This window comes from Phoca vitulina, unplaced genomic scaffold (assembly GCF_004348235.1).
Source record: "Phoca vitulina isolate PV1807 unplaced genomic scaffold, GSC_HSeal_1.0 scaffold23, whole genome shotgun sequence".
Classification (NCBI taxonomy): domain Eukaryota; kingdom Metazoa; phylum Chordata; class Mammalia; order Carnivora; family Phocidae; genus Phoca; species Phoca vitulina.
Window position 1 is genome coordinate 9,325,478 of NW_022589726.1, and position 15,391 is coordinate 9,340,868.

The following is a 15,391-nucleotide window of genomic DNA, read 5'->3' on the forward strand; positions in this document are numbered from 1 at the left end:
TTAAGATGATGATCAAATGCCACTCTGTGAAATCTTTCTCCATTTTCCTAGGCAGTATGCCTTACAATCCCCTCTGTGCTCTTGTGGTCTTAGGTCCTTTCTCTGTAAGAGCAATTACTGATTTATAATGTAATTTTTATCTCTATACGTCCTATCCTTATTAGATTATGAGCTCTCCTGGTGTACTGAGGATTTGTGTCTTACTTTTGTAACCTCAGAACCCACCATTGTGCCTGTTGCACAATGATAATACATGTTTGTTGAATGCATAGTAAAACAGAATGTCTATTTTGTTTTGAAAAAGAAAGTTGATTTCCCTAAAGTTTCAGAAAAAATGAAAAGAGAAAGAAAAGTAGAAGTTACAATGGATTTGTCATAACTGTTCAGTGGAATTATAAGACCTCGCCAAATAATAAAATATTATTTTAGTAGACCCCTGCAATATCCATCTTAAGAGCTAAAGAGATGAAATTTTTATGGGCATGTTTATTCAAGCCAGTGCACTAAGCCAATTATGAGTCTGTGGTCACTTAAATCTATCAAAGTTTAAAAAGTAAAATGGTGCATGTATTTATTAACTATCAATTATTGAACATTACTGGTTTTCCCCAATCTATATAGTTCACATATTCAACATCAAAATTTTTTATTTTCATAACTTTCTAGGTTCATCTGACAATGTATTTAGTTGGCAAAATTTTTGCTTGTCTCTATTTAACTGCTTCTCTAATAAATTTTTTTTTTCCCTTTGAAATCAATCTGACAGACATAATCAGTTCTGTTTGTAATGCATATTTTGGGGTTGTTATAATTCAAGGTATCGCCAGTGTTTCTTAATTCAAATATTTACTCTATGTGCAATATCCCCCAATATGGTATTTCCTACAGCTGCTAGAAATCTTCTAGAATCCTACAATGTGAAATTAAACATAGTCTTCAAATGGTAAGAAGCCTTGGCTAGCAACCAGAATACTGTTTTCAGGTTGCTTTAGAATTTGTTGATCTCAACTGCAGACACCTCGACATATGGTAGGAATGTTCTCTCCTCATCGGTTCTTTACTTAAGGCTGCAATTTCCTTCTAGGATAAGGAGAATGGTAAGAATTCAGAGCCATAGGGCTCCTTGAAAATGAATTTTATTAAGTGCTGATCTTTTATAAGTAACTGAATGGTATTTCTGAATGCTATTTTTTAAAGATTTTATTTATTTATTTGACATAGAGAGAGAGAGAGAGAGAGAGAGTGAGTACAAGCAGGGGGAGTGGCAGGCAGAGGCAGAGGGAGAAGCAAGCTCCCCACAGAGAAGGGGGAGCCTGATGTGGGACTCGATCCCAGGACTCCGGGATGATGACCTGAGCCGAAGGCAGTCACTTACCAACTGAGCCACCCAGGCGCCCTGAATGCTATTTTTTACCCCTTTATGGGAGGTAAGAGGCTGGGTACCTTTTGACCTACTCCATGTTTATTAATTTAATCTAGAGTTGTAAACCCTGTAATTGAAAAATCAAATTGGAACATTTCTTTAAAAAAAAAAAAAATGTGCTTGGGAGAATGGAGGACTCAGTAAGAATCAATTGTTCTCAACTTGGGCCAACTCCTCCTGCCCAGGGACATCTGGTATTATCTGAAAACATTTTTGGTTGTCACAAATGGTAAGGTGCTATTGGCATTTAGTGCGTAGGGAAATCTGGTCATCCAATTCTTGCTCTCCCATAAGTAAGGTCTCATTTTTTCTCTGGCTGCTTCCAATATTTTTTTTCTTTAGTTTTCAGTTTGATTATGATGTATCTGGGTATTGACTTTTAAAGATTAATTCTTTTGATGAAAAGCTTGCATTTTGCTGAGCTTCTTAAATGTGTAGGTTTCTTTGCCATATTTGGAAAGTTTTCTTGCAATTATTTTTTCAAATATTTTTTCTGCATAAACTCTTTTTTCCTCTCCTTCAGGGACTCTGCAGTCTGCTGATACAAATGTCAGACTTTTGGTATTGTCCCAAAGGTCTATGAAGCACTGTTCATTTTTTCAAAATTTTTCCCTGTTGTTCAGATTGGACTTCTATGAATCTGTCTTCAAGATTAACAGAAATTAATCTGACTCTTCCCTCTGTTACCTCCGTTCTGCTATTGAACCCATTTAGTGAGTTTTAAAAATTTTGGTTACTTTCTGTCTTTCCCTTCACTTCAAGAATGTTTGTCCTTATTTCTTGGGACATTTTTATTGTAACTGCTTCAAAAGTCTTTGGTAGATAATTCCAATATTTGCATCAATTCAGGATCATCTGTTGATTATCTTTTCCCATGTGAACTGAAATAATTCCTGGTTCTTTACATGCTGAGTAATTTTTGATTGTATTCCGGATATTCTGAATACTATGTTATGAGATTTGGAGTCTTATTTAAACCATATGGAAAATGTTGATATTTTTGTTTTATCAAGAAATCAACCTGGTTGGATTCAGGATGCAAATTCTGACCAGCCTTCCATAGGTTGTAGTTTCAATGTAGGTTCTGTTTTCAACATCTTTGTAACACTATTTGGATCTGTCCTGTACATGTACCATCCAGTGTTCATTCTGGAATCCAGGCAGTGGTCTATCCCTTGGCTCAGCTCTCAAAATCTACGGTAGGTATACTGCTTAAAATCAGACCTAAGCATATCCAGCTCAGGGGTAAGCTGAGGAGTTCATAAAGAACTTTATGGGGAATGCCTAGCTGGCTCAGTTGGTGGAGTGTGTGACTCTTGATCTTGGGGTTGTAGTTAGAGCCTCACACTGGGTGTAGAGATTGCTAAAAAATAAAATCTTAAAAAAAAAAAAAAGACTTCATGGGATTGTTTTTTTAATCTTCACCATCTCTGTAATCTCCCTGGTACTTTCTGGTTCCTTGGGACACCCCTTTTGAGTCCTCTGACCAGAAAGCTTGTACTTTAGTTTTTCCACTCTGCCACAAACTTCCCATGTGATTTTCCTCTGATTTCTCCTTCTTGGGAAGTAGACTGCATATAATAGTGTTGCTTAAATCTAGTCGTTGATACTGGATCTTGTTGAAATGCCTTGAAATTTCTGTTATGTAGGTGACACTCACCTCTGGTTTCTAGTATAATGTAAATATTCATTATTTATTCATTCAATAAACATTAACTGAGCACCTACTATGTGCTAGTCAGTGTTTCAGTGAATGATACAAGGATACTTCCCTCAGGAACTTACACTAAAATTGAGGGGAAACGAAGTGAATAAATATTAAGTAAATATACAATATGTCAAAAAGAGATAAGTGCTTTAGAGAAAAATATAGTGAGAGAAGGGAGGTGGGGGTGCAGACTCTCACTCAGAGTAAGGTGGGAGCCAAGAGAGTGAGGAAAGGAGTAATGAGATCTGCTTGAAGTTAAAAGGATTGTTCCAATTCTTCCTATTTATATATTTGATAAGTCATTTCAAAGGTGATTTGGGAGGTAAGACAGTTGGGGGTCCATGTGCAACCTGCCATCTTGCTCAGAAGCTCCCTGATACCATGTCTCTTCATTTTAATCATCTGAATTCTGTATGTTCAAAGCACAGTTTTCAAGTGTACCTGGAGAACGGGCCAACTCTTCATTAACAAACAGCATTTGGAGCGGAATTAGTTACTGTTTATAGTAACCCACTTTTTTTTTTTTTTTTTTTTTTTTTTTACAGCAAACACTGACTCGTATACTCTGGGCCAAGTTTCTTTAAGGGTTTTAGTTTACAATAAATAATTCTTTTCTTGTGCATCTTATAAAATATGTTCATTGTACAAATATCAGAAATCATAGATAAGCAAACAGAAGGAAAAAAGGTAACTTAGAAATATTCATTTAAAATAATTTTGGTCTATACAACTTCCAGGGTTTTTTTATTTATTATTATTATTTTTTAAAGATTTTATTTATTTATTTGACACAGAAAGAGAAAGCACAAGTAGGCAGAGCGGCAGACAGAGAGAGAGGGAGAAGCAGGCTCTCCACCGAGCAGGGAGCCGGACACGGGGCTCGATCCCAGGACCCGGGGATCATGACCCGAGCCGAAGGCAGCCACTTAACCGACTGAGCCACCCAGGCGCCCCCAGTTGTTTTTTTTTTTTTAAACCACAAGTAAGTCTCAAGGGCTTTTCAACAACTGTTCTCAATGTAATTATGGGCTCAACCACTAACAGGAGAGCGTCAGGACCACCGTACCACGCTGCATGACAAAATGTCCAAGTTTGCTCACGTCAGGTTTTCAATTCTATCACTTTCCAAGGAGACATACATATATCACCTGTTTAGTGTCCTCTTTAAAAATCTTTAATAAAGCTTCTGAACTGATGATGGTGAAGGCTATTATCTAGTAACTCACCTGCTAAATTTATAGCCAGGTCAATCACACGTGTCCTTTTGTCGCTAATAAAGGCAACGACATCAGTGCAAGAACAGCAGCACTGACAGCTGTTAATTTTCAAGTACTCTGTGCTAGCCACACTGGTAAGTGACTTACAAATACAAATTAAAAACATCTTCTCCAGTATTTCAGAAAATTTCATCACTGTAAGACATTAGAGTTTTGACTTACTTCCAGAAAAATGAGCTAGCCATAGTCAATAAAACTCGAGAGAACCAGATAGTAGTGTTTGCTTGAACTATTCACACTTATTTATCCAGGTCCCATCAATAATTAAACTGTCCCCTGATGCCACCAGCATTCCATTTAATTCTTCTGCTACACCGCACTGAAATGCTCTGAAAAAAGTTCCTCTTGTTATATTATTTATTACTATTGCACTAGCATCCGAAATTACATGTGGTAGCTCTCTGCTAATAAAATAGGAAATTTATTTTTCAGGAAATGGATTACTCACTGGTAAATCACAGCTATGACCATCTTTACTCCAAAAAGGCAAAAGATAAAAATTCATCCAAAGCATGATATTCTAATACCACTCTTTAACCTAACAATTCTACTTCAAGGAATATAGCATAAGAAAAAACACCATAGGGGCGCCTGGGTGGCTCAGTTGTTAAGCGTCTGCCTTCGGCTCAGGTCATAATCCCAGGGTCCTGGGATCGAGTCCCGCATCGGACTCCCTGCTCCGCGGGAAGCCTGCTTCTCCCTCTCCCACTCCCCCTGCTTGTGTTCCCTCTCTCGTTATAGCTCTCTGTCAAATGAATGAATGAATGAATGAATGAATAAATAAATAAAAAAGAAAAGAAAAAACACTATAGATGTGTGAAAGCTTGAAGTGTCCAACAACGGGAAAAGAACATGGCCATGCAGACAGTGAAACACTATGTGGGCATGAAGTATCCTGTTTTAAAGGCTTATTTCCAGACATGGGAAATGCTCATGAAAAGGGCAAGTTCCCGAGCTATCTGCAACAAAATCTCAAATTTTGTAAAATATATGTATGTTTGTATACTACACAAATATGTTTGTACATATCTGTGTAGTATACAAATACTTTTGAAAAGATATAGCCCAAGATAACAACCACAGGTAGTGTTAATATGGAGAATTATTTCCATTTTTTAATGTTTTCTAAATTTCTACAATGAATATATATTTTTATATTCAAAAAGAGACTCTTTCATATACAGATTGGTAGTTTTCAGATTTTTTAAAACTTACGGAACTTTTCTTTAAAAAAGGTTAGAGTGTTAGAGATCTGTTGTAGACTGGTATCTTTTATTGACTTATATTAAAGTCTCTGAATGTTTTCAACGGTCTAATTGACAATGCAACATTTTTTCCCTAGGAAATGTTTTTGTTTTCTTTCTTTTCATACTGGGGTATTGAAGTAGAATATGATTGGCCTTGATCAAAATAGAAAATGACTACAAATTTCCAAATTTTACTAGTAATGTCTCCTTCCTTCAGATTGGGCCACACAATCAATGATACCCAAGGTATCATTAATTCCTGTGCGTCTGATAACCTACAGCATTTATGCCAAAGTGGAGTAATTCTCGGTGGTCTGGGACCAGTCTCTGCTGCTTTGAATCCCTGCCTATAACTGGATGATGGGCAGATTTTGCTGCCTCACCCAAAACTGTCATTCTTCAGATTTTCATAAGAAATGAATAGGGCCAAGACCATAGTGTCCCAATTCTAAGAAGTGTCTTACCTATGCATTGAATAACATCTCCAGTTACCATGGAAAAATACCAACAGAGTCACCACAGTAACTCTGAACTAAGACGTATGGACAAAGACAAAATACATACCCACTAGCCTGGCTCTACAATTTATATCTTTGAGTCTTTTATTTCCTCCTCCCTGAAATGTGAATTATAATACCTGTTCACGGGCAGCACACATAAGAACAAATGTGTGAAAAATGCAGAGCACAGTGCTTGGTGCACAGTTAAAATTCAGTAAGAGGGAATGTACAGATGTCATTATGATTGGTGAAGAAATCAACTTATACTTGTACACATATTTATGCAAACCAAGGAAGGACAAAAACATGAATACTCTGAAAACAATCCATGGGGAAATGATAGACTTGAAGATAATTTAAAACACACAAAGATAACTTAGCATATTCAACTGCTACCATTTTATTGTGTTCCCTCTAAACTACACACTTCTATTAACATTTTTAAAATTGGGAAATAAGATCATGTGATAAGGTGCTTAAATAAAGTGATTACTGCAAGCTGGCTGTGTCCTTTCCTGCAATTATGACTGCTGACATTAATTACATTTTTATGTGTAGCATATGATCTGCACATTTTCTGGCTGCAGCACCAAACCAGATGCAGGACACTCTCTTTCAGCATGAGTAATGGAAAGAAGGCAGCAAAATCTCATCACTTTGGGAGGCAGGGCTGGAGAACAGGGCAAGAAACACCTCGCCACCTCTTGTTCTTTGGGAAAGAAACAAGGGCTTGTAATGAAACAAACCCATGTGTACAAGGAGGCTCCAATTCCCGACCTTCTCCTAAAAAGGGCAAGCAGAAGTTAAGAGAGTAAAAGCAGAATCCTGCCCTGTCCATATCAAACAGAGGGTCTGGAATTGAATAACTCTTACTGTTGAATGAATGAAGAAATCAGTGAAGCCTCCTCAAAGTTAAGACTCTCCATGTGAAATAGCTGTGGGGGACTTCAGAGGCCCGGGGTGGAGGTGGGGGGTGTTGACTAACACAGGTATTCACTGGGTTATTCCCTGATTTCCCACTCACTGATGAAATGTGAGAACCAAAATTTTAATTTGGCTACAAGCAAGGACATCGGGAGGACATTCCCCAGAGTGTGCTTACAAATATGGTTTGGAACTTCCTAAGTGATATACCAACAATGTGTAATGATCTGGATGTGTTCATCACAGATGTGCCATATATTCTCCTTAGAATGAGGACACATTTAGTATAATGGCTTGAGGAAACATTTAGTATAATGGTATAGAATAAGGGTTTAGAATACAGACAACAATAAAGATAATAGCTAAAAATTACCTAGGACTTCTTAAGTCCAGACACTGGGCTAAGTGGCTTTTCACGGATGACTCAGGAATCCTCCATACAATTATCTGAAATAGGTTACTATGTCTACTTTACAGATGCAGAAACTAAGGCCTAAAAGGTTTACAAATACTCCCAAGTCCACACAGATACTCATAGTAACAAAGCCAAGATTCATAACCCAAAATACCTGATTTCAGAGCCTAAAAGATGAACCACTATGTTATTCTGACCAACAGGATTCATTTACAGTTCGAAAGGCCTAAATCGGAAATAATCAATATATGAATAATTGGGAATTGTTTTTTAAAACACTTTTCACCGTTTATACCTGCTGAAAACTCTAACTAGCTCTGACGTGATTAAAATTTAAGTTTTAGGGCGCCTGGGTGGCTCAGTTGGTTAAGCGACTGTCTTCAGCTCAGATCATGATCCTGGAGTCCTAGGATCGAGTCTCGCATCAGGCTCCCCCTTTCATACTCTCTCTCTCTCTCATTCTCTCTCTCTCAAATAAATAAAAAAAAATCTTAAAAAAAATTTTAAGTTTTAAAGCTATTCCCTACATGTATGCATGGTATAAGTGTCTTCCTGACTATTATGTCCATTTGGGCACAAAAAAACATTCCTAGAATTACCTGCTCCAGACTCTTTATTTGACAGAACAGTTTGGGTAAAAGGATTTTCTACTGCTGGCTAGACTGAATACAATACAGCTACGTAAGAGGCTGAACCTGTCATGCACCCAGCGTCTATCTGGATCTCCATACAGACATGGGGATATTTTTAAAAAATGAGGAAATCTCAAAATCCTCTCCCAAGAAAGACAAGCATTGTGCTAAGGACTCCAAAATAGTTCTAAAGGTCACTTCAGACTAGCTCTGATCATTTCTTTCCATTCTGATAGAAAATATACTTCTGGAACCATCATAATGGAAGAAGAGCTGGACGAAGAGAAAGGTTTGGTAATCAAAAAAGGAAAGAAAAAAAAAGGCAGAAAAGACTAGTCTTGCTTTTTAATCTAAAGGGACCTAAAGTTCTCCTGATTCGATAGATATGGATTTAGCTTCCTGTTCTTTTAAAAGACAAATGTGTCCTAGTGGGCTGATCTGGCTTCTCAATAAGCTCAAATCTCTCCCTTTTGCCCTCTGCCTCTTGTACTTTCTCTTTCCAGCAATAATATATGGAAAAGTGGGGTGTGTAGTGTGCTGGGTTTGCTTGAGAAAGGTAGTATTTGACACCTGTAATTGTAATGACTGTTAACTCTCCAGCTGGTCGGCAATGGTTAGAAGACTGTTCACCCCACTAAATGCCAAAGCAACCAGGAGTCCCCTATAAACAGCATTCCAAGAATTATAATTCTTTTGAGTCCCAGGAAATCTGGAAAGAAGAGAACTCCAGAGCAAACAAGCAGGCGTGTGTGTGTGTGTGTGTGTACACACACATTTGCGTGTTTACTGTACATTCCCCAGACTCTTTCTTCAAGAGCCAAGAACTTATTCCCCCAACAATTGGGAAACTGGCTGCTGGCTGCTGAAACTCACAGCTGATCCCTCTTAGAGATTTACCCTTGGGAACCACCCTCCACCAAAAGGAGCTGCTTCACCCTAAGATTACTCAGCCCCTCCCCAAGGGTAGCTCAAATCCAATGGCTGCAAAACAAAGGCGAGGCCTCCTTGTCTGGATATGACACAACTCCAAAGGACCATCCTAGCTCCAGAGCTCCCTGAGGTTCAGCTTCTCCCCCTCTGCCCCATCCTGCCTTACCCACTCCCTTCAAGAGTGGACAGCACTCTCTTGAAGCTCTTGAATCATTTCCCAGGATCGCAAAGCAAGTAAGCAGAAGAGCTGGCATTCAAATCCAAATCTCTTTGACTCTCAGTCCCAGGTTTCTACCAACTTTATCAAGCCCTAGACTTTGATTTACAAAATACACATCCTTACATCTTAGCAAGACATACAAAGCCCCTTTCTGTAACAACCGTCCTTCCTACCCTCACATCCCATCACTCAACTCCCATGTGACCCTGGCCCAGTGACATCAAGCTCTTTCCTGAACACGTCGTATTACTGCGTTCCCTGGAACACTTGTCTTTGTCTGCTTGATGACCACTTCCTTCTCCTACAGGTCTCACTCCAAGTACTCCCTCTTCTGTGAAGAATTTCCTGACCCCCCAGGAAGGTAGTAGATCTTCAGCTTTGAGCTCCCACAGCGGGTTGTGTTTCCCTTAGCCTGGTAACTGTTAATTACCATAATGAGTTCCATGCAAGCAGGGACGTGTCTCTTAACTCTGCTTCCTCTGGCATTTTGAAGATGTTCTGTTGAATAGATAAATAAATGAATTCGACTGAGGTGTTGGCTGAGACGCCCTGGCTGAACGGATGGCAGCCTTCCCACGGCTAGAAGCAGCACACAGCGTCATCCAAATTTGGATAGAATGTGACCTTCTTGAGCACGAGGACTGGTTTTTGTCCTCTGTGTAGCTTTTCCAAGACCTAATACCATCTCCTGCTCATAGAAGATGCTCAAAAGGCCCCAGTGAACTAAATGAGGCTTTGGCTGAAAGGGCTGACATCTGAGAAAATCACTTTCATGGCTCCATAAACTATTTTTCAAATTTCTATTTTTAAAGATACAATGGGGCTTTTCTCTACCTGTTCTCTCTCTCTTTTTTTAAAAAGATTTTACTTATTTATTTGACAGAGAGAGACACAGCAAGAGAGGGAACACAAGCAGGGGGAGTGGGAGAGGGAGAAGCAGGTTTCCCGCCGAGCAGGGAGCCCGATGCGGGGCTGGATCCCAGGACCCTGGGATCATGACCTGAGCCAAAGGCAGACGCTTAATGACTGAGCCACCCAGGCACCCCTCTACCTGTTCTCTTTTTAATAGGTTCTTCGAAAAAAATTTTTTAAGTTCCTCCTTTGTTTGAAACATTTAAATTTTTTTTTTTCCCCTATTTTACAGAGCAAAAGAGGACCTGGAGTTTGCTGAATTCCATTTCTGGGTCAGAAATAGAACCTAACGTGGACAGATCAAACACAGCTAAGAGGTTTTCCAGCTGGCCTGCTTAACACTACATCTTTGTTTTCAAGGGCCCCTTTGAAACATAAATATGTCATTAAACTACAAGGTGGGGTTTTCTTCCCCCCACTTTCTGAAACTAATGCTTACTTACGGAATAGAGTATAGATATTGGTATAGGCACCACACAACACTAGGACAACGCTGAGGAGAGGTGGGGAGAACCCTTGTCCTATAAACATAAAAACTGAAAGCAAGTCTTACTGGGCGACTAGCTGCATTCCCCACACAGGATATGGTCCAATTCTGTGACTGTCCTCAACAACAATGAAATTACTGAGAGCTGGCTGAGAGTAGTAACAATGATAAGAAGGCTTAAAAGCCCAGCTCCTATTTTGTAAATGGATTTGGGAAGGAGGAAGCTCTCTGGCATGTAAAAGCCTGAATTTTCTGTGCCCTGTGGGATTTTCTTCATGTCATCCTCTTACCACCTCCACTGCTAGTCTGTTGAGAGCAAAGAAAAAAACCATGATAACATTTTCCCAAGAGAGCAGCACATCTGGTTATCCTGTCCTTCACAAGTGTCTGATCATGTGTGAGCCAAACCACCGAATCTAAGGCTTTTCCCCTCTGGTTTGATTTTTCCTAACTGCAGGCAATGTGTTCCTAAGGTCAGAGGGGCAATCCGCAGGTACATCTCATTTCACAATTTTGCTCACATTGTTCAGGTCGCAGATTCAGCGACTTACAGCTCTATACGTATGCTGCACAGGTTAAACTTTTTATTCTGTGTCTTTAAAATACTCCTTCTTTTAGCTAAAACTCGTGGAGTACAATTAAGGAATGAAGGCACCAATCCCTTCTCAGTCGTCCTAATGGTTAACAGGGGTTATGGGAAAGCATACGGCAGCAGGATTGAGATGGAAAGTACCTTTTTAAACATCCTGGTCGAATCCTCACTTATCTGCATGAACCGCATAATCACATTGTTCAGATAGATGTCACTCAAAGTTGCATGGTCTTTGCTCTCTCTTCTCACTTGGTTCAGAAGCAGATACCAGCAGTTCACTGGAGACAACAAGTTTTGGTCTTTCCTGAGAAGTGAAGAAAAACAGAATTACCATCAATTTCGAAGCTGCCCCAACCACCTGAGGGAAGTCACCAAGGCCCACGAGGAGCCACAACAGATGGGTATTGTTGCTCTTCTTCCTACTCAGGGCATTGCTCAGAGCTCCTCAACAGCCAACAGAATAGTCTTCTACGCCGGGATGGCGGAAAGCTTGGAAGGAAAAACTTGGACCAAGAATACCAGTCAAAACCCACACTCCCGACAAGGGCCTGGGACCTTGGGATACACAGTCATCAGGCATGCTTTCAGCTTTAAACACCCCATTGTGAAGAAAGTAATTTATATTTACATAAAAATCTACTGACTACTGTCTCACAGACTGTGGTTCACCACTGCACACAGAGTCTGCTTTGAGTGTCCAGTCTGCTGCTGGAAAAGAGATTTGGCTAGGTATGCTTTCCATGGAACATACATTTGAGGATTATTTATTAATCCCCTGATATATAAACTCCAGCTTCCCAAAAAGTGTTCCGGGGAATCACAACTTTACAACGTTGTTGGAAGGCTCATGAACAGAACCAAGAAGTTTACTGGCTTATGACTTGTCATTAAACTGTTTCACATTTGTAACTACACTTTGTTTTATTCTAATATTTTCATTTTATTTTTTTAAGTAGGCTCCACATCCAACATGGGGCTTGAACTCACAACCCAAAGATCAAGAGCTGCATGCAGCCAGGCGCTCCTACTTGTTTTATTCTAGATAATAAAGCTAAAAGTGAATATAAACAACAAAAGACGACTTGTAAAAAATCTTAAAGAAAACCTCCAAATAAAACCAGTAACTACCTGGGATGTTACTGCTTCAAAAAAAAAAAAAAAACGTACAATGTTTTCTGTTTTTTAGTCTAACTGGAAAATGACGAAAAGGCACCAGAAGGCTTATCCTAAAACTCAGGGACACTACAGCCATGTGTATCAGACATGTTATCCTACTATTCATGATCATTTATGACTCTGAATATTAATTAAGTTAGGAAAGAAATCATTAAGTCAGCTCTTTCTGCCTGTAAGTTCCTCAGATTCAGGATGTGACACTGAATCAAGTCAAGATGCTCTGTAGAAGAAAGAGGAAGTAGAGGACGGAAGCGGAAGTAGGAATAGGCGCAGGGGGGAACGTTCTCTTCTAGGGTCCTAGCACTGGCCCACACTAGAAAAGCCTCCTGGCAAACTAGAATTACAGCCCAACCTAGAGAACCTCCTTTTTTTCTCAAAGCCATCAAGTAAGGGGCACTGGTTCTACGGCAGACAAGAGCCCTTCTACTGACATTCTCTATCCAGTCAGCCCAAGAGATAAAGATCACCTTACTATATTGACTTTTACGTATGTCCTTTATGCTGAAAGGATATGCTCTCAAGAATACATTCTTTGAGAGCATTTCCTACTTTGACAACATTTCCTATGTTTTTATATCCTGAGTACCCTCCCCATGGTAAGCATTAAATAAATGTTATTTCACTCACTGGATAAACACATATTATTGCCTTAATAAGAGATAACAATACCAACAACAATAATAGCATCAGCTAGGGCGCCTGGGTGGCTCAGTTGGTTAAGCGACTGCCTTCGGCTCAGATCATGATCCTGGAGTCCCGGGATCGAGTCCCACATCAGGCTCCCTGCTCAGCAGGGTGTCTGCTTCTCCCTCTGACCCTCCTCCCTCTCATGCTCTCTATCTCTCATTCTCTCTCTCACAAATAAATAAAATCTTAAAAAAAAAAAAATTTAAAAAAATAATAATAGCATCAGCTATCAGGCACTGAGCACCTACTCTAAGAAATACTACACAAGAGCACAGAATATGGATCTATACTGTCCAAGTTCAAATTCCAGAACTACACTTACTAGCTATGTGATCTTGGCCAAATTATCTAAACTTCTCTCTGCCTCTGTAACTTCATTTGGAGAATGGGTAAAATAACAGTATTTATAAGATTCTTATGAGGATTATTTCAGTTAATATATGCATATTTTAATGCTTACTATAATGCCTTAGATCCATAATGAGTGCTCTACAAAGTTAGCTATTTTTATTTAGCGGCTGGTCTAAAGACTTTACATACAGTAACTCTATGTAATCCTTACCACTACAATTTAAGGCAGAAATTCTTTGTATCCCCTCTATCAGTGAGAGAACTGAAGCTTAGCAAAGCATGCTGATTTGATGATTTGCTGTTGAGACCAAAGCTAGTATCAGAGTCTTTGAGCCGAGGAAGGCTGATATAAGCCTTGGTCTTCTGTCAGTGTCAACTTTAAGCTAAGGACTTTCTACATAATGAGCAACCCAAAGCTGAGTACTGTGCCCAAGACTTAACATTTGTTTGGTGGAGAGGAGAAGAAACACTGAGTGCATAACCCATGCCGGCTATCAATCACATCAAGGACTTCATCATGTTTCTCATTTAATGGTCATAAAATCTCATTTTAAAAGTTAGGAAAACAAGGCTCAGAAAGGGTAAGCAACTTGACCAAAACCACGCAGCAAAGCCAATATTCACACCAGGTCTGGCTCTTTCATAAAGTCCGTCCTTGATTTTCTTCATACTCTTGATTTGTCCTTTCTGTAGACTTATTAACCATCTTACCTTCATTCCCATATTCAATAAATTTACCCAAGTCAAAGAAAATTCCAAACGGTTTACCTTTTGACAAAACAAGTCAACAAACTGGGATAAAGAAAAGGGGGCAGCTGAAGCCCTAAGGGATCAGACTAAGGTGCATGGCCCCATACCAGTTTTCAGTTCACAACCGATTACCAAGTGCACAGAAGACATTCAAAAATACTTACTGAATGGATGAATGGGCTGTCTTCTTATTTGTAATCACTTTAAAAAGGGACAGTTACTATAATACAGTACTGGCTCCAGTCTCCTTTCAGCTCTAGCCTCTGTCAGGTACATTGGACATCTGTCCACCCTGGGAACCATCACTAAGATTTATTTCTATGCTGGACCAACATGAGAAGTTAGCCATAAAAAAGTATTCCCTATCTAGAATTGTTCTGCATTTGCTTCTGAAAAAGTAACCTGGGGATACTGCCCACCCTACTTTTTAGGTAGGATCCAAGGCCATAGAAGGGTATAAAAGAAAACAGTAAAGCCAATGGTGAAGACAAAGACGGGCTTCTCTGCAACCCCCTCCAGTCTGCAGCTCAGCCTGAGCAGACAGGCCTCCTTCTTGTTACAAGGGGGTAGGTGGTTTTCTGTTTTACCAATGCACTGAGATAGCAGTTATGCTGGTCCCGATTTTAGGCTGGGGTGCAGTGCAATAGGGTTGGTGGTAGGAAGCCTTCAGTCCCACCTCTCTACCTTGAACAGGCCTCACCTTCTGCCCCACATGGGACTAAAGGGTAGGGATAAATGTCCACTTGAGTTTTCAGCTCCTTCTTCCTTTTTTGGCCCCTGGAAATTTCCCTTACTTTCCTATGAGTTCAGTTACACATTTAAAATGATGTCTATTATATTTTAATCAGCATTTCTGAGAGTTTTATAGCAGAAATACTTTTCAGATTACCTAGTCTACTATATTTCCAGAAAAGACTGTGTTGCCTTTTAAATATCTCCTAGACAAGTCTATTTCTTTCTCCCTGCAGTATTGCTAGTTCACGCCATTACTGTGAGAACCCCCTACATGGTCCTCCCTCCCTCCACTATAGCTCCTTCTAGTCCACAGTCCTATCTATAGTCTTTGTCATCATTTTAAAATGCAGGTCTACGGGGCGCCTGGGGGGCTCAGTCAGTGAAGCGTCTGCCTTCGGCTCGGGTTGTGATCCCAGGGTCCTGGG

The 15,391-nt window shown here is 39.7% G+C and overlaps 1 protein-coding gene across 2 annotated transcripts in view; it reads right to left on the reverse strand.

Annotated features, from left to right (window-relative positions):
• The window catches only part of SRGAP1 (SLIT-ROBO Rho GTPase activating protein 1), a 266,543-nt gene that overhangs the window by 118,373 nt on the left and 132,779 nt on the right, over positions 1–15,391 (reverse strand). For both annotated transcript variants that reach the window (XM_032420257.1, XM_032420256.1), the window contains exon 3: positions 11,409–11,571. In XM_032420257.1, coding sequence (XP_032276148.1) covers positions 11,409–11,571 — 163 coding nt within the window. The remainder of the gene's footprint in view (positions 1–11,408; positions 11,572–15,391) is intronic.